The sequence below is a fragment of the Cupressus sempervirens genome, chromosome 4, assembly GCF_028749045.1.
Source record: "Cupressus sempervirens isolate cs-2001-9-10 chromosome 4, ASM2874904v1, whole genome shotgun sequence".
NCBI classification, from domain to species: domain Eukaryota; kingdom Viridiplantae; phylum Streptophyta; class Pinopsida; order Cupressales; family Cupressaceae; genus Cupressus; species Cupressus sempervirens.
The window spans coordinates 727876273-727898726 of NC_143121.1; the positions used below are offsets into that span (position 1 = coordinate 727876273).

The following is a 22454-nucleotide window of genomic DNA, read 5'->3' on the forward strand; positions in this document are numbered from 1 at the left end:
CTAAATCCAAACTATAATCCTAAATGATAAACCTTAAACCATTATCCAATCCTTATGTTAAACCCTAATTCTAATTGCTAATCATCAAGTCTAAATATACAACCCTAATTCTAAATCCTAGCTCTAACTATTAAACCTAACCTTAATATAAATCCCAATCTTAACTATGATGCATACCCATACCATAACGCTCAACGTAATAATAACCATAAATGTTGAACCCTCATACAAAATGTAAAAGACTAACCTTGAATCCTAAATATTAAGATAAACCCTAAGCCTAAATGGTTAACCCTAATACCTTGTTATGAATGTTAAACCATGATCCTAATCCTAAATGTCAAACCCTAATGCTCACCCTAACCCTTAAATCCTTACTTTAACCCTTGTCCCAATAAAAAAATAACCCTAACAAAAGTCCTAATAATGTAATTCTAGATATTAAAATTAAATTTTAATTTATAAAGCCTTCAATAGATTTAAATTAATTAATTAATATAAGATTTAGTATTATAAAAATGAGGTTTGAAGACTTAGAAAATAATTTTGAGAAAAATGTTATTTTACATGAAACGCTAATCAATTACAAATGTATTAAAATAAAAATAATATTTTAGTCAAAGAGATTATTATAATTAAAAATAATAATTATGTCTTTCATTTTGTTATGAATTTCCTTGTGGAGGAACCTATTCAATTTCTTATAAGTTAAAAAAAAAACTATGACATTTTTCAACATTTCAAATCTTCTTCTTTTTTTTTCTTTTGAACACATGAAATCATTGGCATGCACATTAATAATGACTTACTTCAAAATTTGCAAATGTGTGGATGTAAATATTTTTGTGCGCACTTTATATAGCTATAAAATATGAATCCCTAGGTCATTAGAAATCTTTCTATTCAAATCATTCATAATATTTAAAACAATTGGTTTCAAAACTTGAATATTTACTATTTATTTAAGGTTTTCCATTGTCTTGTTTGTAGGTGGCAGTAGTTGCATTGCAAACCTTTTGTTTGTGCTAAAAAAGTGTGCCCAAGCACTATACACACCAACTTTCACGTAAAAGGAAAGGTTTGAGATTCCTTTACTCTATTTTAAAGCAAAAATAATAACTAATAATAAATATAAAAATAATTAAATTTACTTTTAAATATAGTTAGATATAACCATAAATGAAATCTAGAAGTACATATCATGAAAAAAATGATGATATAAAGCAGATATTTGAAGGAAGAATGATATTGATATATTTAGAGAAAAACGTATGAAAGAAGAGAACGATGTTTTATAATCTGAAATATTTTCAATAAATATTTTTCATTACTACAAATATTTTTGGTCATGAATAAACATATATTTGATATTTGGAACATAAGAGGTAGTGGTCTCGAAGAGGTAATAACAAGAGTTATAGAGATGTAGATATAGATAGTGCAAAACGTATGCAAAACAAAAATTCATCAGCTATAGTGCATGCATTGAAGATAATTTGTAAATTTAAGGTAAAGATACCAAATGAGGAAATGCATACGAATATACCTCGATTTCAGATCGAAGGCATCTGTGCAAGGCCACAATAGGATAAGCTAGATAACGAAGCTTCACTCCAATTTTCACATACTGCTTCCATGGATGTCGGCATCGAAATAGACCATGCCTTGGCTCCCACCTAGCAAATGCCTCCTGCAATTAACATGTACAATCACTTCTTTCAGACGATCCATTTAACATTCTTTAATGTCAAAAGTTTTCATGGCTACCACTTAATTAGTTTCTTCTAATAACTATATATTTTTTCGATTTACCAAAGAATCGTCGGTAGCCTTTGAATCCATCACAGACTTGTATCCTCTATGTATGATATCTTCTGACTCATCTTCCACCTTCTCATCAGTACGGCATCCGCTGAAATATTCATCCACGCATCCTGGCATCAAATATATCATGCCCATTACATTAGTCGGATATTTTAACAAGTTAATCTACCGAGCTGATAACAAGCCACACCAATCAAAGCGTACTAGTGGTTCATCTGTAACAACCCATTGCGAAAAACACACATTTTACGCTGAAGAAAACGTTACATTTTCATCACAATCAAAACAAGGATTTTTAACCTCAATTGTTTTCATTCGGTTTTCTTACCCTGCAGAGATTTCCCCAAGCCTTGTAACTTCCTGACAGTGGAATTGTGAAGATCCTCGCCAGCCCAGGTGGGGAAGATGAGCAGACTTACAACAAAACACACTCCACATCCGATGAATATGGTGGCGAAGCGTTCGTATGCCATGTGTGATATATTCTCCACTCGATATCCAGAGACCGTTATCATGTTGAATGTGAGTAGGAATATAAGCACTGCATAGTCAAATTTATTCTTGAGGGAAGGAAAGAAATGGGCATACGTGGTAGCCGCTCCTGCAAAATGAGTGTAGTGGAGTACTAATTGAGATTTAGTGAATGCAACAAGGTGATTCCAAGAGAGCACAAAAACTCACCCACAATGAAGAGAGCACAAACGCCTTTCCTTGCACTACCTTCTCTGACACGTGGGAAACGAGGAAGGCAAGAAATGCAGCCACCATAGGTCCAATTCCTCTGTTGAGGCCTTTCTTCATGGTAGCCCCTGCTCAAGCAACAACAACATCCATTCTAAATGTTAGTCGATTAGGGTGAAAAAGATGGTTGCGTTAGAATCAATTAGATTAAACTAACTCATACCCGCAGAGAATTTGAAAATGCCAACGACAGTCCTGACTGCCCAAATTGCATGGTTACCAAATCCCACCCTGTAGAATAATCGATCCCACAGAAATAACAGCGAAGCCGATGACAATGCCAACCCAACTTTTATAGCATGTGTAATCCTTCTGGGATCCTCCCCTCCAACATCCATTATGTTTCTACACAACCCCATCAAAACATTGCTTATATTTTACCAAATTTTTCTTAGAAATCCCCCGTTTCGACACTCATTGTAGCTAATTTCTTCATTAGATGTACTGATGTTAGTTCTGCATTCGCTGTTGCCAAGAGAAGCCATGGTACACAAAATCAATTCAAGCAAATTTTAGATACAAGAGCTTAAATTTCAAGTAGAGGAGATCCAGCCAACCTGATTTATAATGTAATTTAATCTTGGTCTAAACAGTTACACAAGCGCTCAGAAACTCCAAAGAAGAACACCCTAGCTAAAATCTTGGATCACCTTATAAATGAGCTCAATTGTAGTAAGGAAGCAGATCTTATAAATTCTAAACCGTTCATTTCTTCTTGCGGTTGCCTTACAAGATGGAAGAGAAAAAACTCGGCTTCTCGAATGAATCGGCCTTTGCATTTCTTGTTTTACTAATGGCAGAGATAATAATTGTCACGGAGAGGGAGAGGGAGATGATTGAGTTACTTTATTTTCATTCTCACAGAGATAATACTTGTGAATTCTGGTGGGTGATCTTTCCTGTTCGGTTTTTTTTTGGTGAATTGTATTCTTAGATTATTAATTATTAATAGAAAACGCTATTGTAAAAAAAATTATTTTTATATGCAAATATATAGTCTTATAAAATTTAAACGTCTTTCGTTGAAAGTTATTATAGGGAGATTTTATATTATCTTTTTTTCTAAATAAGAATATATATTTATTTTAAATTTTAAATTCCATTCTATAGATTGTTCTTGTCAAAATTTGGATGAAATTGTATGATTTCTTTTTCTTTTTTCTTACTTTATGTATGATGGATAATAGACTTTATTCTACCATGTAAGCCAAGAATGGCTTATTAAGTGGGATCAAGTAAGGGACTTTAGATTTAATAATTATCAAGTGATAGATTCTTGATTACAAGAATCTTTAAAGAGTAATATCTATTACTTTTAGATTTTATTAGATGATATTTTTTCTAGGTGTTCAATATCAAATTTCATGATCTGTCATTTGTCTTGTCATAATTCCCCTTTCTAATATTGGATGAGATAGTTTGTGCAAAAACCTTGCAAAATTAAATCTATAAATAATATATGCAACCAATAGCTAGATCATAGATTTTGATTGTTTTTGTACTACTTCGAGATATAGTATTTGAATTTTTTTATTAATATTTTATAAAAATATAAATACATAATTAAAATAAATTTTCAGTTTAAATCTTAAAAAAATTACTTTAGTCTAAATTAATCTAAATAATAGTTGAATATACTCTTAACAATCCAAGATAATATAGTCCAACTTCATGCGATTAATTTGAAGGCATTGTATGATTTATTATGCCTAAGAAGGCAATCATCCCCTTACCATCAAATATTATTATGTGGCTAAAGGAGTTTCATATTTGATGTCACATTTATTATGTATAACACTAGCAATCCAAAATGGATGACTAGCCCAATAAGAACAACCATAGTGAAGGAAACACTTGTTAGTGTAGTTTTTTATTTTTCCTATTTTGCTAGATCTTTCCTGCACTTTTAATAATCTCGCTTAGGTTAATAAAGCATGTCTTATTAGGTGAATGGTTGTGAGGTGTCATCTTCCTACATGTGAGCATCCATTAGCTATCTTGGGAAGATACTTTGCTATCTTTAGTCTGATAGATGGTTGCTCCTCATTGGTTGGTGTTGCCACCTCCTCTCTCTTCCTTGCCTATATAAGCATGCTACCTGGCTTGTATTTGTATCTCTTGTTTTTGCATCCTCTTAATGCTATTTTGCTTCCAGCATTTGCATTACTCTCTTGGAGACTAACTCTATGATGCTATTTTGATTTTTTATCATTTGCATTCATAGTTTAGATATTTACTCTTTGCACTAGTTTTCTGGGTTATTAATCTTTTCAGATTCTAACATGGTATCAGAGCTTTTCTATGTGCAAGAGTAGATTTTAGTTTCCTTATTTGAGAGATTTGGGGGGGGGCAAATAAACTTTATTGTAGTTTTTTGAAAAATGAAGTATGCTCTTCTCTTGCATCTTTGGATGATCTTGAGAATCAGAAAAGTTTTGACAAAAATAGTTTTTTTCTGGGGTTTCAATCTCAAATCTGACAACCAACTTGCATATTTGGAGTTTTTAATCAGTTTTGCAGGTTTCAACATGCCATTGATGGACTTAAGAAGCTGATCCAGCATTTGCATGTCAAATTTTGGTTGCTGGGGTCGTTTTCTGATTTTTGGAGCCGTTTTTTACTGTTAAAGGCATCTGATTTACACTACAGCAACATCTTCTATTCATCAGCAAGAAAAACGCTTTCTGGGTTTTGTTCGCAGCCCCAAAAAACCATCTGGGTATCTTTTAGATTTTGCATGCAAGCTGCATATTTTTCAGGATCGAGCATGCAAAGCTACAGCCATACCCCTCTCCGTTGGCAGCCGCAGATTTGAATGCAGTTTTCAAATGTCTCGTTCTTGCTCATACGGACTTCGATTTTGATGATTCTTGTTATGAACTTGGCTATTTTTTTGTGCTCTATCCACTAGTGGAGTTATTTTTTGATTTTCATGCATGAATTCTTTAAGAAATTGCAAATTCTCAGCCGTGACTGTGCACAGTTCTCATTTTGGAAACTTCGGAGGATCATAACTTTCTCATACGACCTCGTATCGAGGCAATTATTTTTTTGAAAGTGCATGATTTTTTGAGTAGATCACAGTGGTGCTATTTTTTTTTCTTGATTATTGTGCCCAAGTTTTACTTTTAGCATATGCTCTTCATGAGGGTTTGTAATGCATTGAAATCAAGACCACTAAGTATCTGTTTCTAGTGGTAGTTGTAAATGCACTAAAATAAAGTGCCAAATCATATTTCTTTGGGGGGGGGGGGGTTCTTTGATTGAGTAAAAAGGGGGGGGGCATTGTCGTGGCTGGGTTCTCTTCTTTTTAGCATTTCTTTGCATTTCTTTATCATGGATCAAACAAATATGCCCATCCTAACTCCATACAATTACTTTGAGTGGAAATCACGCATGACAATTCACTTAAGGAAAGCTGGATTAAATAGGATAACTATGGGACTTGAAACTGAACCTGCTAAAGATGAAGATAAGCCTAAGTGGTTTAACAAATGTGATGAGGCATTTGGAACACTGTGTTTGTCTGTTTCTCCGGACTTGATATTTCACATTGATTCTTTGGATACACCAAATGAAGTATGGACAAAGCTAGAAACACTATTTGGCACACAAGATTCAATAAGGGGTCATATGTTGGAAAATGAATTAATAAGTTTGAGTCCAAGAAATTTCAACACAATCCAAGATTTCTTCACCAAATTGAAATCACTAAGGCTGCAGTTAAAACAATGTGGAATTGAAAAGAAAGATGAACAACTGATTCTTAGTATTCTCTCTAAGCTAAGTTCAGAATATTATGTGTTTGTCTCTACCTTCTATGCTACTAAGGGTGCACTTGGTACTCAATTCACCATGCCATCTTTAGATGATTTTGCTATCAATCTCACTCGAGAATAGGACAAGCTAATCCAGATGGGCATTCTTAAGTCCTCTAAGTCACATGCCTTGGCTGCCAACCAAGGCACAAAAGAACAACAAGGACAAAGTAGTAACAACAATATTAAGGACAAGAAACAAAAGAATAGCGAGGAGAAGAAGGATCAGATGCCAGTTTCTTCAAAAGCAACTATTGATACACCATCTTCCAAGGGCGATAAACCTAAGAAAGAAAAGGTCAAATGTGCTTATTGTAAAAGACCTGGTCATGATGAACATAAATGTTTGCAGAAACAACTTGATCACTTGACATACATTCTTGAGAAGAATAATATCAGTGTTCCTGAGTCTATCAAACAAAGTTCTAATGAAGGGTCTAACAAAGAAAAAGAAAACAGCAAGGGGAAAGGAAAGGGCAAGGCCCTTTTTGCAATTGCTTCCTCACCATCCACTTGGGTTCTTGATTCGGGTGCTTCACACCACATGGCTTCATCTAAGGAAGAAATTGCATCCTTGGAGCAATGTACTATGCCTTCTATGTTGATGGGTGACAACACTCCTATTGAGGTGTGTGGGAGAGGGTCTGTTGATGTGGGGGATGGCACATTCCATGATGTTCCTTATGTACCCTCATTGTCAACTAATCTCCTATCGGTACACCAGATCACTCACACAGGTTTAGGCAAGTAGGTTGAGTTCACTCCTGATTCAGTGGAGATACGTGAGTTGCACAATGATTCTACAATTGCAGTTGGGAGAGCAGATCATCAGTCAAGACTCTATATGTTTTCTCACCTTGTTCCTGATCCTCCTTTGACTGTTTTTCTCACTCACTCTAATGATGTGAACAGATTATGGCATGAGCAGTTTGGCCATCTTAACTTCCACTACTTGCATCGGCTTAACCAACAGAGCATGGTCATAGGGTTGCCTTCTACTTTGACATTGGAGTCACTTGGAATACATGATAGATCTTCTGATGGGTCAGATTCACTTGAGCAGTCTTCTACCTCCACTTTTGATGCAGAGAGTGATTCAGAGGACTCACCTCCTTCCTCTCCTAGTCATCATTCACAATTTGATGATTCTCCTCTAGATTCTCCATCTTCTGGTCCACTTTGGGCTAGACAGACCTTACAGTTTGCAGGTGATTGGGTTGGGGATCCATCAAACACCAAGAAGACTCGTTCACAATTCCAGGATGCTCTACATATCTTCATTTCTACTGCCTCAAATCCACAGTCCTTTCATGAGGCTTCTGGTATTTTTGAGTGGGATAGAGCTATGCAGGAAGAGTATAGTTCCTTGATGAGGAACCACACTTGGGATCTTGTCCATTTTTCTAAGGGAAGAAAAATTGTTCGATGTAAGTGGATCTACTGGACAAAATTTGCAAGCTTTGCTGGAGGTGCAGGATGCTACATCTTTTGGGGGGGCCTCTTCCTCTCACTTGGAGTCCTAATTTTCTTTGGGGAGTCTCTTTTTTCTCTCTTTTGGGGGAATTTTATGTACATGGGTACCTCATCAGGCTTGACTTGCCGGGACCCATTTCTACATCCACCTAAGCTTTGCTTATGGGGGGTGTTAGTGTAGTTTTTTATTTTTCCTATTTTGCTAGGTTTTTCCTACACTTTTAATAATCTCGCTTAGGTTAATAAAGCATGTCTTATTAGGTGAATGGTTGTGAGGTGTCATCTTCCTACATGTGAGCATCCATTAGCTATCTTGGGAAGATACTTTGCTATCTTTAGTCTGATAGATGGTTGCTCCTCATTGGTTGGTGTTGCCACCTCCTCTCTCTTCCTTGCCTATATAAGCATGCTACCTGGCTTGTATTTGTATCTCTTGTTTTTGCATCCTCTTAATGCTATTTTGCTTCCAGCATTTGCATTACTCTCTTGGAGACTAACTCTATGATGCTATTTTGATTTTGTATCATTTGCATTCATAGTTTAGATATTTACTCTTTGCACTAGTTTTCTGGGTTATTAATCTTTTCAGATTCTAACAACACTATCACCTGATGGATGGCTCACTGACCTAAATCATAAACAACAAATTAGCTGCCCATTATCATAAAAAATAAGTACCTACAAGAATTTTTCAATCTACTATCAAAACCATTATAGTCTATAGTGTCATACAAGTTACCAACAAGAAAACTAATCAGGCTACCAACATTAAAGTTCATATAAAAAGTTTCCATATTGGCCACACAAGATCAAAGTTTAACCATCATAACAATATTAAAAAATTAACACAAAATGAGGCCAAGTAGTCATTATTTCTTCTCATCAGGGGGTTGGTTTCCCTTGTCGCACATTCAACATGTCATTTAATTGGAACCTGTAGAGTCTTTAGGTGTTTTCCTCATCTTCCTCCACCTTACCTCCCATCTTCCCTAACTGAAGAAGCTAAAGAATGGTTACTACAAAATGCATAAACTTTACACAAAAAATCCACCAAAGTGGTGAACCTCATATTCAAATAAATTAGCAAGTTCTTTTGCTTTTTCATCTTGGTCCACAATGTCTTCAATTTAGCTTCCACCTATTTGAAAGTACTTTGATCCAAATTGGTGGGTGGGTCGGGGTCTTGAACAAGGGGTTGCATGGGACAAGTAAAAGGGGTCAAGGGTTGGACAGGGGGTTTCTTAGGGGGAGGGGAAATAAGGGGGTCCTCCTTAGGCCTCTTGAGATGGGAAGTAGATGTCATGGATGAGTTATCATTTGTGCCTAGGTTATCATCCTTCCTCATGAGATTTTCCATGCCCATACCAAGTGTAGCCAAAACATGGGTGTTTATATCTGAGAAGGCTTTTGCAGTATCTTGGAGTATACCCTGTTGTTCCTCAATATAGAAGTTCCTCCTAGCTTTTTGCTCCTACATAGCATCATGGGTTCCTTTTTTTCCAATCCCCTTAGACACAAAATCCCAGTCTATCTCTTCCAAGCTATCTTTTATTTCCTCTTTCTTTTCTTCCACATGTCCACATTTCTCTGATGTAATACTAGAACTTTCAATTATGTTATTTTAGACATTTCAGGGTGTGGATGTAGGTGAGGTTAGGATGAAATTAATTAACTAGGGGTGGGAAACATTCCCATAGAGATGTCTCAAACCTTAATAAGAAAAAAAGAGTGGAAAATAATGAGAGCCTGAAAGAACTAGATTCTAACTCTAAGTCTAAAGTAAGTGAGGAGAAAGAGAAACATGCAAGGAAGAAACAAAAAAGCTAGAAGGTTCTAGTACATCGATAATGAGGACTAAAGACTATGATTAAAGAGGATGATTTAAAAGATGGATGTACACGGAGGGACTCAAGGAAGAAGTTTTAAAGAAAATTTATAATGTTTTAATCATGATCATTAATTTAAGATCGATGGTTAGTGTTCAAAAATGCAATGACCATTGGAATATGAAATACACAGGTTTGGTGCAAAATAGTAGACTATGAAGAATTAACAATTTTCTACAAGTTTTTCTGAGATTGCATGAAATCGAATAGTCAGTTCCTGTTTTCATAAACACCATGGATTTAGAATCATTGATGGAGAAGATGCCACATATTCATATGACTAGATAATTTCACATTTTATTTCCTTTTCTATTTTGTGAATGTTGCTCTGCTAAACTGAAGGATAATGAAAAACTATAAATGTAACCTCATTTGACGATATAAAGGTTGACAGACTTGATAGTGAATTGGTCTATAATTTCATTTACCCTATTTTCTTGTCATGTTTTATTGCCCATGCATAGATTAGTTCTACATTAAGAGTTGAAAGAAAATCATATGTGGCTCTGTGGTTAACATATGGATTCTATTTCATTTTGGTAACTATAGTGAAGGTGATTCCATTTACTTTCTTTATATATGGTCTTGTTTCTCCTCTTATTAATTTCATCTCATATTAGATAGGTTCATTGGGAAGTGAAAGATAAATTTGTATGAATCTATTAGTTATTGGTTGGATTCGATTTCATTCAGGGCTGGTAGTGAGAGCAATTCCATTTTCCCTCATATGCATATCTCTTCATTCCTCTTCTACATTTTGATGGTTAATGTACATTTAGAATACAAGTAAGAGTTAGAAATATTAAGATAATCTACTACAGTCATTCCATTGATAGTGATAGGTTATTCAAATCTATTTTGCCTAAATTGTTTGTGCCTACAAACAATTTGGTTTTTTTTACCACTCTCAAGTTAAGAGATTATAATGTCAAAACCTCTGATCTCATAAAAACAAGTTCATTGCATATCATTTCAAATCATAGGGAATTACACCTAATCAATCAGAGGGTAATGATAGAATACATCTACTAACCCATTTGTTGGTAAACATGTTTTTGTCTCTCCAAGCATTGGGTATTAAAGAGTTAGGATTTTAAAATCTAATTGGAGAGAAAATTGTTAACCAATAGTATTTAAAAAGTAAATTAATCTAATATATCTTTTAAATGGATGAGATCATATTATGTTAGATTTAATCTTGTAGAACTTGTCGGATATGAGTCCAAACTGAAACTAGCCAAAAGATGAGATATATCTTTATCCTGATAAATTTCCTCCATCTTTAGGGGGGATTTAGTAACATTTTCCTCCTCCTCATTATCGATGTATGAGAACCTTCTAGGTTTTTTGTTTTTTCCTTGCATGTTTCTCTTTCTCCTCACTTACTTTAGACTTAGAGTTAGAATCTAGTTCTTTCAAGCTCTCATTATTTTTCACTCTTTTTTTCTTATTAAGGTTTGAGACGTCTCTATGGGAATGTCTCCCACCCCTAGTTAATTAATTCCATCTTAACCTCACCTACATCCACACCCTGAAATGTCTAAAATAAAATAATTGAAAGTTCTAGTATTACATCAGAGAAATGTGTACATGTGGAAGAAAAGAAAGAGGAAATAAAGGATAGCTTGGAAGAGATAGACTGGGATTTTGTGTCTAAGGGGATTGGAAAAAAAGGAACTTATGATGCTAAGTAGGAGCAAAAATCTAGGAGGAACTTCTATATTGAGGAACACCAGGGTATACTCCAAGATACTGCAAAAGCCTTCTTAGATATAAACACCCATGTTTTGGCTACACTTGGTATGGGCATGGAAAATCTCATGAGAAAGGATGATAACCTAGGAAAAAATGATAACTCATCCATGATTTCTACTTCCCCTCTCAAGAGGTCTAAGGAGGACCCCCTTATTTCCCCTCCCCCTAAGAAACCCCCTGTCCAACCCTTGACCCTTTTTACTTGTCCCATGGAACCCCTTGTTCAAGACCCCGACCCACCCACCAATTTGGATCAAAGTACTTTCAAATAGGTTGAAGCTAAATTGAAGACATTGTGGACCAAGATGAAAAAGCAAAAGAACCTGCTAATTTATTTGAATATGAGGTTCACCACTTTGGTGGATTTTTTGTGTAAAGTTTATGCATTTTGTAGTAACCATTCTTTAGCTTCTTCAGTCAGGGAAGATGGGAGGTAAGGTGGAGGAAGATGAGGAAAGCACCTAAAGACTCTATAGGTTCCAATTAAACGACATGTTGAATGTGCGACAAGGGAAACCAACCCCCTGATGAGAAGAAAGAACGACTACTTGGCCTCATTTTGTGTTAATTTTTTAATATTGTTATGATGGTTAAACTTTGATATTGTTTTGAATGTGAAATCCTTAAAGAGCATATATTTATTAGGTTTGGAGTTCCTATAAAATTGATAATGGATAATACATCTTACTTTTCTTCTTTATAAATTATTGGATTTTTCTATTATAATGGTATTCAAGTTGGACATTCCTCTGACTATTTCCCTTAAGGAAATGGGCATGGTGAGTCTGGTAATAAGAATCTGATTAATATTTTAAAGAAATTGGTCTCAAATAATCAAAAAAATTGGCATAAGAAGATTCATGATGCTTTATGGGTTGATAGGACCACACCTAAAAGGGCTATTGTTACCTAAAAGGGCTATTGGTATTTCACCTTTTCATTTAGTCTATGGAGTGGAAGCTAATATGCCACTGACCTTAGAGCTTTCTATATGTAAACTAAAGACTATGATTAAAGAGGATGATTTAAAAGATGGATTAGAGAAGAGGATCTTGTAACTTACCAAATTGCAAGTGGAAAGAGAAGAGATGGTTGATAAAATCACTGAACACTAGGGAAGAATCAAAAGGGTGTTTGATAGAAGAACAAGGCCTAGAAAATTTATGGAAGGTGATTTGGTGTTGCTATGGGATAAGAGACATGAGCCAAGAGGTATGCACTCTAAGTTTTAGTCTTTGTGGAAAGGGCCACTTTAGATCATTTAAGTGAATCAGAATAATTCTTTCAAATTGGAATATCCCACTAGAGAAACCCTACCATGTTCCTATAATGAGAAGGATTTGAAGTTGTATCAAATGCAAAATTGAGAGTAGACTAGGTATCATGCAGTTTGCTTTAGCTTAGTTGCTCTCTTTCTTAGGTAGTTTGTTGTTTTTTTCCTAGTTTAGTTTTTTTTGTTTTTTTTTGTTTTGTTTTTAAGTTTTCCCCTTTTGTGCAAAACCAAAGATTGCTTGATTTCCTTCAACCATTATCTTGCTTAAATACCCATCCAGAGTCAGTTGTTGCCCAAGTTTCAGTTCATATCTTTTTGCTTCAGGGTTTTGGAGTCAAGTCAGGTATCAATGTTTCATGTCTAGGTCTATATTTCCCATAGGATTATCTATCTTCTCATCATTCCTTCAAATGAGCTAACTGAATGTAGAGAATCATATGAACAATGCATCAATTCAAAGCTAGGTGATTAGGGTTTGAGAGGTTTTATGTGTCATCTCGATGAAAAGAAGGTCTATACCTTCTATTGATTTGTTCCTAACCATGATAAACACAAAGATTCAACATTATGTTATGGTTTCCATGAAAGACATTGCAAATAAGAAAGATCAATGAGCAGAAGAAGTAGTTCATGCAGAATAAAAGATTCAGAACCCTTCTAGAGTCAAAATATGAAGATAAGAAAATATGCATCGTCGATTTAGTACATGAACGGTTCATATGCAATCATAATAAGCTACATGGTGGAGAAAATTCAAATGAATGAAAGAATGCACACTATTGGCCAGTTGACAAGTCAAATGGTTTAGAAGATCAAATCCAGATCATCGATAAAGACCAAATCAATGGATGAAGTTTTAATGATGGAAATATAAGTATTCAATGATGCATCTTATTCATTGTCAGATCAAAAGAACATCTACACTTGTCACTATATCATTATGAAAAGATGAACATGCTTTAATCATTACAAAAAAGCAATAGAAAGACATGTGTCCTATGGGCCATTACATTTCACGAAGCAAAACTAGGTCAATGTTAGATCCTCCAAGTAATAAAATAGTTCCATCTATTCACCATGGTGTACCTAGTTGGAAAGTGGACCCGCATCATAAAGAAAATAGAGAATTAATATCTTTCATATTTGCCATCAGATCAAAAGAGAGTTCAATGCTCATTGTTATGTCGCTATAAAAAGTTACAAGGAAAATAATCATAGTGACATAATGATTGAAAGATACGTGTACACGGAGGGACTCATGGAGGAAGTTTTAAAGAAAATTTATAATGTTTTAATCATGATCCTTAATTTAAGATCGATGGTTAGTGTTAAAAAATACAATGACCATTGGAATATGAAATACACAGGTTTGGCGCAAAATAGTAGACTATGAAGAATTAGCAATTTTCTACAAGTTTTTCTGAGATTGCATGAAATTGAATAGTCATTTCCTATTTTCATAAACACCATGGATTTAGAATCATTGATGGAGAAGATGCCACATATTCATATGACTAGATAATTTCACATTTTATTTCCTTTTCTATTTTGTGGCTGTTGCTCTGCTAAACTGAAGGATATCGAAAAACTATAGACGTAACCTCATTTGAGGATATAAAGGTTGCCAAACTTGATGGTGAATTGGTCTATAATTTCGTTTATCCTATTTTCTTGTCATGTTTTATTGCCCATGCATAGATTAGTTCTGCATTAAGAGTTGAAAGAAAATCATATGTGGCTCTATCGTTAACATCTGGATTCTATTTCATTTTCATAACTATAGTGAAGGTGATACCATTTACTTTCTTTATATATGGTCTTGTTTCTCCTCTTATTAATTTCATCTCATATTAGATAGGTTCATTGGGAAATGAAAGATAAATGTGTATGAATCTATTAGTGAGAGCAATTCCATTTTTCCTCATATGCATATCACTTCATTCCTCTTCTACATTTTGATGGTTAATCTACATTTACAATAGAAGTAAGAGTTAGAAATATTAAGATAATCTACTATAGTCATTCCATTGAGAGTGATAGGTTATTCAAATCTATTTTGCCTAAATTGTTTGTGCCTACAAACAATTTGGTTATCTTTTACCACTCTCAAGTTAAGAGCTTATAATGTCAAAACCTCTGATCTCATAAAAAAAAATTCATTGCATATCATTTCAAATCATAGGGAATTACACCTAATCATTCAGAGGGTAATGATAGAATACATATACTAACCCATTTGTTGGTAAACATGTTTTTGTCTCTCCAAGCATTGGGTATCAAAGAGTTAGGATTTTAAAATCTAATAGGAGAGAAAATTGTTAACCAGTAGTATTTAAAAAGTAAATTAATCTAATATATCTTGTAAATGGATGAGATCATATTATGTTAGATTTAATCTTGTAGAAATTGTAGGATATGTGCCCAATGATTTTTTTGAGAGGGAAATATGAACTTTTAAGTAATTCTTGCAAGAAACATTATATCAAGAACTAAAATTTTTGTAGGACATGCACAACATGAACTTTTAGAAAATCCTTTAAAGACTTCAAGGAAAATATAGTTTCAAGTTTAAAGCTAGATCATGTCATTGATAAAATAGGATCATTAGAATTATCCATACATCTTCAAAATATGACTTGGGCAATAGTACATTCATGAGACTAACTACTTTTTTAATAGCAACATACATAATTGTCATTGCTTCATTCAAAAGCACAATAAACATTGACAATGCCTAAGGTGTACACTCATTTTCAAGATACATTAACAATAACATATATAATATCAATTTTATGCATTATATAAAGTAAATAACAAATGAATTTCTAATTTGAGTGACTCATTCATTTTTAGAATATAATCTGTTATTAATTTAAAATTACTTAAAACCTATTTTAATAGAACATTTGCAGGAACTAGAAAACCATTCAAAGGAGAAACAATATGAAATATTTCCTAAATTTCTTGTGCACATCATTTGTTTATGATGGGGACACAACCCAACAACCAGAATAGACACAATAGAAAGGGGAAATTATATTAACTGAGAAAATAAGCTGGTACAAACAGTGCAGAGAAAATAAACTTCAAACATGCCCTGTGGGCTTACAATAGCGTAAATCTGGAGAATATTTCTTCTTTTAGCACCTCCTCTCAAGCTCCAATCCGAACTGCCTTTTACAATGCCAGAAATCTCCTTAAATAGACCCCAGAGGGTTAAGGACTAGGAGTACATTCTAGAAAGTGCTAGTAGGCATCCACCGACAAAATAGAAGGTTCCGGAAGTTGCGTTAGAAGTCGGTGCAATTCTAGAAAAATCCAAAAACGGTAGCCGAACTTTCGGGAGGCATAACTTTTGAACCGTAACTCCGATTGATGAACCGTTTACATTTTCGGAAAGCTCTCAAAGCGCTCTATAGCCCTATGGACAAGCTTTGCTCGTCCCCCATTTTTCAACTATTTTCGAGGTCATTTAATGCCCCAAACCTGACTTTGAAGCATTCTTAGGGGGTCTCCAAAACCTGAAAAACTGTAATAACTTTCAAACCGTGGGGCTTTTTGACCCGATTCTTTTTCTGGAGTGCTCTAAATCTTGATTACATTCATCTGGCCAAGTCACACCTTCTAGGTCACCAAAATGATGGTCAAATTGCATGCTCCTATTTTTTCGGGATTTTCAAATGCACTGATAGTTGAACTATGAGAGTTGGAACCTTTATTTGAGCCAAATGGGTATCCAAAAATGTAAAGACATAAAATAGAAACTAAGTCTAAGTACATTTTTTTTGGGTGACACAGGATTGCCCTTATACCTCTGGATGCTCCTGCATCAGTTTATGTTCAATATTTATTTTCAAGCTACAGATGGAACATAGTTCTATATTCTTTTTCTATGACTCTTTAGATGAACACTCGAACACATACATTACTTTAAGAAACTTTACAATTTATGAATATGGCACCATTACTAAATGTTCAAAAAAATTTATGTACAATTTGACTCAACAGTTATCCCAAAACTCACCACACTAGAGGCAAGAACTTTGGTGCTTGCACCCCTTGTTAAGATCTATCATATTCAATAGTAGTATATAATAATAATATATGATGGTTAAGTTTTGGTGGTGTTCAATTTAATAGTTGTATTGTATGAAAGTTAAGCTTTTGTGTGGTATTCTCCTTACTAAGGATCAAACTCTAATAAATAAAATAGACCTATTTTTTTTTCAAAAATATTATTATTATTAATATTATGGTTTACATCTAATCTTAATTGAAAAAGTGTCAAAAATTTATACAGATATAATTGAATGTCAATCATTAATTCAATTTGTTAGATTTAATTTTATAACTAGAAATTGAATAATATCTTGATTGTAATTCAAAGAATGTTAGAAATGTTATAGATTTTTAGAAACACTATTAAAATAACTCAAATTTAGTCATTCTGATAAGTCAGCCTGAAAGGTGACACAACTTTGTACTTTCACCCTCTAACTCCAAGTCTAGAGAAAGTGAGGAGAAAGGGAAACATGGGAGGAAAAAATAGAAAACTAGGAGGTTCCAGTGCATCAATGATGATGAGGAGGAAAATGCTACTAAGTCCCCCCTGATGATGGAGGAAGTTTAGTCATTATAAAGGTATATCTCATGTTTCAACTAGTTTCAGTTTGGACAATCTAGATCTCACAGGTTGTCCAACCTAGCCACCCATATAAAAAGCTGTGAGATCTAGCTTGTCCAAACTGAAACTAGCCAAAACATGAGATATATCTTTATCCTGAGAAACTTCCTGCATCTTTAGGGGGGATTTAGTAACATTCTCCTCCTCCTCATTATCGATGTACTAGAACCTTCTAGCTTTTTTGTTTTTTCCTTCCATGTTTCTCTTTCTCCTCACTTACTTTAGACTTAGAGTTAGAATCTAGTTCTTTGAGGCTCTCATTATTTTTCACTCTTTTCTTCTTATTAAGGTTTGAGACATCTCTATGGGAATGTCTCCCACCCCTAGTTAATTAATTCCATCCTAACCTCACCTACATCCACACCCTGAAATGTCTAAAATAACATAATTTAAAGTTCTAGTATTACATCAGAGAAATCTGGACATGTGGAAGAAGAGAAAGAGGAAATAAAAGATAGCCTGGAAGAGATAGATTGGGATTTTGTGTCTAAGGGGATTGGAAAAAAAGGAACCCATGATGCTAAGTAGGAGCAAAAATCTAGGAGGAACTTCTATATTGAGGAACAATAGGGTATACTCCAAGATACTGCAAAAGCCTTCTCAGATATAAACACCCATGTTTTGGCTACACTTGGTATGGGCATGGAAAATCTCATGAGAAAGGATGATAACCTAGGCACAAATGATAACTCATCCATGACATCTACTTCCCCTCTCAAGAGGCCTAAGGAGGACCCCCTTATTTCCCCTCCCCCTAAGAAACCCCTTGTCCAACCCTTGACCCCTTTTACTTGTCCCATGCAACCCCTTGTTCAAGACCCCGACCCACCCACCAATTTGGATCAAAGTACTTTAAAATAGGTCGAAGCTAAATTGAAGACATTGTGGACCAAGATGAAAAAGAAAAAGAACCTGCTAATTTATTTGAATATGAGGTTCACCACTTTGGTGGATTTTTTGTGTAAAGTTTATGCATTTTGTACTAACCATTCTTTAGCTTCTTCAGTCAGGGAAGATGGGAGGTAAGGTGGAGGAAGATGAGGAAAGCACCTAAAGACTCTATAGGTTCCAATTAAATGACATGTTGAATGTGGGACAAGGGAAACCAACCCCCTGATGAGAGGAAAGAACGACTACCTGGCCTCATTTTGTGTTAATTTTTTAATATTGTTATGATGGTTAAACTTTGATCTTGTGTGGCCAATATGGAAACTTTTTGTATGAACTTTAATGTTGGTAGCCTGATTAGTTTTCTTGTTGGTAACTTGTACGACACTATAGACTATAATGCTTTTGATAGTAGATTGACAAATTCTTGTAGGTACTTATTTTTTATGATAATGGGCAGCTAATTTGTTGTTTATGATTTGGGTCAGTGAGCCATCCGTCAGGTGGTAGTGTTTCCTTCACTATGGTTGTTCTTATTGGGCTAGTCATCCATTTTGGACTGCTAGTGTTATACATAATAAAAGTGACATCAAATATGAAATTCCTTTAGCCACATAATAATATTTGATGGTAAGGAGATGATTGCCTTCTTAGGCATAATAAATTATATAACACCTTCAAATTAATCACATGAAGTTGGACTATATTATCTTGGAGTGTTAAGAATATATTCAACTATTATTTAGATTAATTTAGAGTAAAGTATTTTTTTTAAGATTTAAACTGAAAATTTATTTTAATTATGTATTTATATTTTTATAAAATATTAATAAAAAAATTCAAATACTATATCTCGAAGTAGTACAAAAACAATCAAAATCTATGATCTAGCTATTGGTTGCGTATATTATTTATAGATTTAATTTTGTAAGGTTTTTGCACAAACTATCTCATCCAATATTAGAAATGGGAATTATGACAAGACAAATGATAGATCATGAAATTTGATATTGAACACCTAGAAAAAAAATCATCCACTAAAATCTAAAAGTAATAGATATTACTCTTTAAAGATTCTTGTAATCAAGAATCTATCACTTGATAATTATTAAATCTAAAGTCCCTTACTTGATCCCACTTTATAAGCCATTCTTGGCTTACATGGTAGAATAAAGTCTATTATCCATCATATATAAAGTCAGAAAAAAGAAAAAGAAATCATACAATTTCATCCAAATTTCGAAAAGAACAATCCATAGAATGGAATTTAAAATTTAAAATTAATATATATTCTTATTTAGAAAAAAAGATAATATAAAATCTCCCTATAATAACTTTCAACGAAAGTCGTTTAAATTTTATAAGACTATATATTTGCATATAAAAATAATTTTTTAATTTTTTTTTTGATAATAGCCTTTTCTATTAATAATTAATAATCTAAGAATACAATTCACCAAAAAAAAAACCGGAGATGCAAGATCACCCACCCAGAATTCACAAGTATTATCTCCGTGACAATGAAAATAAAGCAACTCAATCATCTCCCTCTCCCTCTCCGTGACAAGTATTATCTCTGCCATTAGTAAAACAAGAAATGCAAAGGCCAATTCATTCGAGAAGCCGAGTTTTTTCTCTTCCATCTTGTAAGGCAACCGCAAGAAGAAATGAACGGTTTGCTCGATCCTCAGAATTTATAAGATCTGCTTCCCTACTACAATTGAGCTCATTTATAAGGTGCTCCAAGATTTTAGCCAGGGTGTTCTTCTTTGGAGTTTATGAGGGCTTGTGTAACTGTTCAGACCAAGATTAAATTACATTATAAATCAGTTTGGCTGGATCTCCTCTACTTGAAACTTAAGCTCTTGTATCTAAAATCTGATTGAATCGATTTTGTGTACCATTGCGTCTCTTGGCAGCGGCAAATGCAGAACTAACATCTGTACGTCTAATGAAGAAATTAGCTACAATGAGTCTCGAAACGGGGGATTTCTAAGAAAAATTTGGTTAAATATAAGCAATGTTTTGATGGGGTTGTGTAGAAACATAATGGATGTTGGAATAGAGGATCCCAGAAGGATTATGCATGCTATAAAAGTTGGGTTGGCATTGTCATTGGTTTCGCTATTATTTCTGTGGGATCGATTATTCCGCAGGGTGGAATTTGGTAACCATGCAATTTGGGCAGTCATGACTGTCGTTGTCGTTCTCGAATTCTCTGCGGGTATGAGTTAGTTTAATTTAATTTACCCCTTGTATGATTGTTTCTAACGCAACCATCTTTTTCACCCTAATCGACTAACATTTAGAATTGCTGTTGTTGTTGCTTGAGCAGGGGCTACCATGAAGAAAGGCCTCAATAGAGGAATTGGAACCATGGTGGCTGCATTTCTTGCCTTCCTCGTTTGCCACGTGTCAGAGAAGGTAGTCCGAGGAAAGGCGCTTGTAGTGGGATCTTCCCTCTTCATCGTGGGTGAGTTTTTTTGCTCTCTTGGAATCACCTTGTTGCATTCAACAAATCTCAATTAGTACTCCACTACACTCATTTTGAAGGAGCGGCTACCACGTATGCCCGTTTGTTTCCTTCCCTCAAGAATAAATTTGACTATGCAGTGCTTATATTCCTGCTCACATTCAGCATTATAACGGTCTCTGGATATCGAGTGGAGAATATATCACGCATGGCATACGAACGCTTCGCCACCATACTCATCGGATGTGGAGTGTGTTTGGTTGTAAGTCTGCTCATTTTCCCCGCCTGGGCTGGCAAGGATCTTCACAATTCCACTGTCAGGAAGTTACAAGGCTTGGGGAAATCTCTGCAGGGTAACAAAACCGAACTAAAACAATTGAGGTTAAAAATCCTTGGTTTGATTGTGATGAAAACGTAACATTTTCTTTAGCGTAAAATGTGTGTTTTTCGCAATGGGCTATTACAGATGAACTACTAGTACGCTTTGATTGGTGTGGCTTGTTATCAGTTCGGTAGATTAACTTGTTAAAATATCCAACTAATGTAATCGGCATGATATATTTGATGCTCGGATGCGTGGATGAATATTTCAGCGGATGTCGTACTAATGAGAAGGTGGAAGATGAGTCAGAAGATATCATACACAGAGGATACAAGGCTGTGCTGGACTCAAAGGCTACCGACGATTCTTTGGTAAATCGAAAAAATATATAGTTATTAGAAGAAACTAATTAAGTGGTAGCCATGAACACTTTTGACATTAAAGAATATTAAATGGATCGTCTGAGAGCAGTGATTGTATATGTTAATTGCAGGAGGCATTTGCTAGGTGGGAGCCAAGGCATGGTCTATTTCGATGTCGGCATCCATGCAAGCAGTATGTGAAAATTGGAGTGAAGCTTCGTTATCTGGCTTATCCTATTGTGGCCTTGCACGGATGCCTTTGATCTGAAATTGAGATATATTCGTATGCATTTCCTCATTTGGTATAATTACATTAAATTTACAAATTATCTTCAATGCATGCACTATAGCTGATGAATTTTTGTTTTGCATATATTTCAGGCCCCTCATTCGCTTCATTCACCATTGAAGAAGCCATGCACCAACGTCGCCCACAAAGCAGCCAAATTACTGGCAGAGCTATCAAGCTGCATTGAAAAAATGAGAATATACGACTTCGAGCCAATATTGGAAGAAGTTCAACATGCACTGGAGGATCTTCAAGTTTCCTTGAATTCTCAACCAAAGCTCTTACTTCATTCAACAACAAGAACTCCGAGTCAAAAAATCGTACATGAGAATGAAAATAGAGAAGAGGAGGTAAGGTGGGCAACGAGAAGATCATGACATGGAGAAAGTAGTGACGAGAAGAGGTTAATGCTGAGACACGGCGTTGAATTTGGAGAAGCACTTCCATTGGCTACGTTTGCGTGGTTTGTGGTGGAGATCGTAGTGAGGCTTGAGCACGTGATACACGTCATGGAAGAGCTCACGGCAATGGCAAAATTCAAGCCTCACAATCCTTCGACGTCGGATCAGGAGGCTTTAATCATAACTAGTTCTGCTTCTCCCCGTAGTTATATCCAGAGACCCAGTCTTGCGAGAACGCCAGAAAGATGTGTACATATCAACAATG

General features: G+C 34.8%; 1 protein-coding gene and 1 pseudogene across 1 annotated transcript; one reads left to right on the forward strand and one right to left on the reverse strand.

The window, feature by feature from the left end:
* Window positions 1-1504: 1504 nt before the first annotated feature.
* LOC149563361 (aluminum-activated malate transporter 14-like) lies at window positions 1505-2903 on the reverse strand. The gene is made up of 5 exons (XM_089828134.1): window positions 2729-2903; window positions 2506-2633; window positions 2153-2384; window positions 1813-1934; window positions 1505-1690 (listed from the first exon to the last, which is right to left on the reverse strand). The coding sequence occupies exons 1-5, from the start codon at window positions 2901-2903 to the stop codon at window positions 1505-1507; spliced, it is 843 nt and encodes a 280-aa protein (XP_089684260.1).
* A 17488-nt stretch (window positions 2904-20391) lies between these two features.
* On the forward strand, window positions 20392-22165 carry LOC149563362 (aluminum-activated malate transporter 12-like; annotated as a pseudogene).
* The last annotated feature ends 289 nt before the right edge of the window (window positions 22166-22454 follow it).

What these genes read in the sequence shown, in the direction of transcription:
- LOC149563361 (XM_089828134.1), bottom strand. Translation starts at nt 2,903, where the DNA reads ATGGATGTTGGAGGGGAGGATCCCAGAAGGATTACACATGCTATAAAA. An exon ending in CATTTTCAAATTCTCTGCGG is followed by an intron (nt 2,634 to 2,728) that starts GTATGAGTTAGT and finishes TTGCTTGAGCAG; the next exon opens with GGGCTACCATGAAGAAAGGC. An exon ending in TTGTGCTCTCTTCATTGTGG is followed by an intron (nt 2,385 to 2,505) that starts GTGAGTTTTTGT and finishes CCTTCCCTCAAG; the next exon opens with AATAAATTTGACTATGCAGT.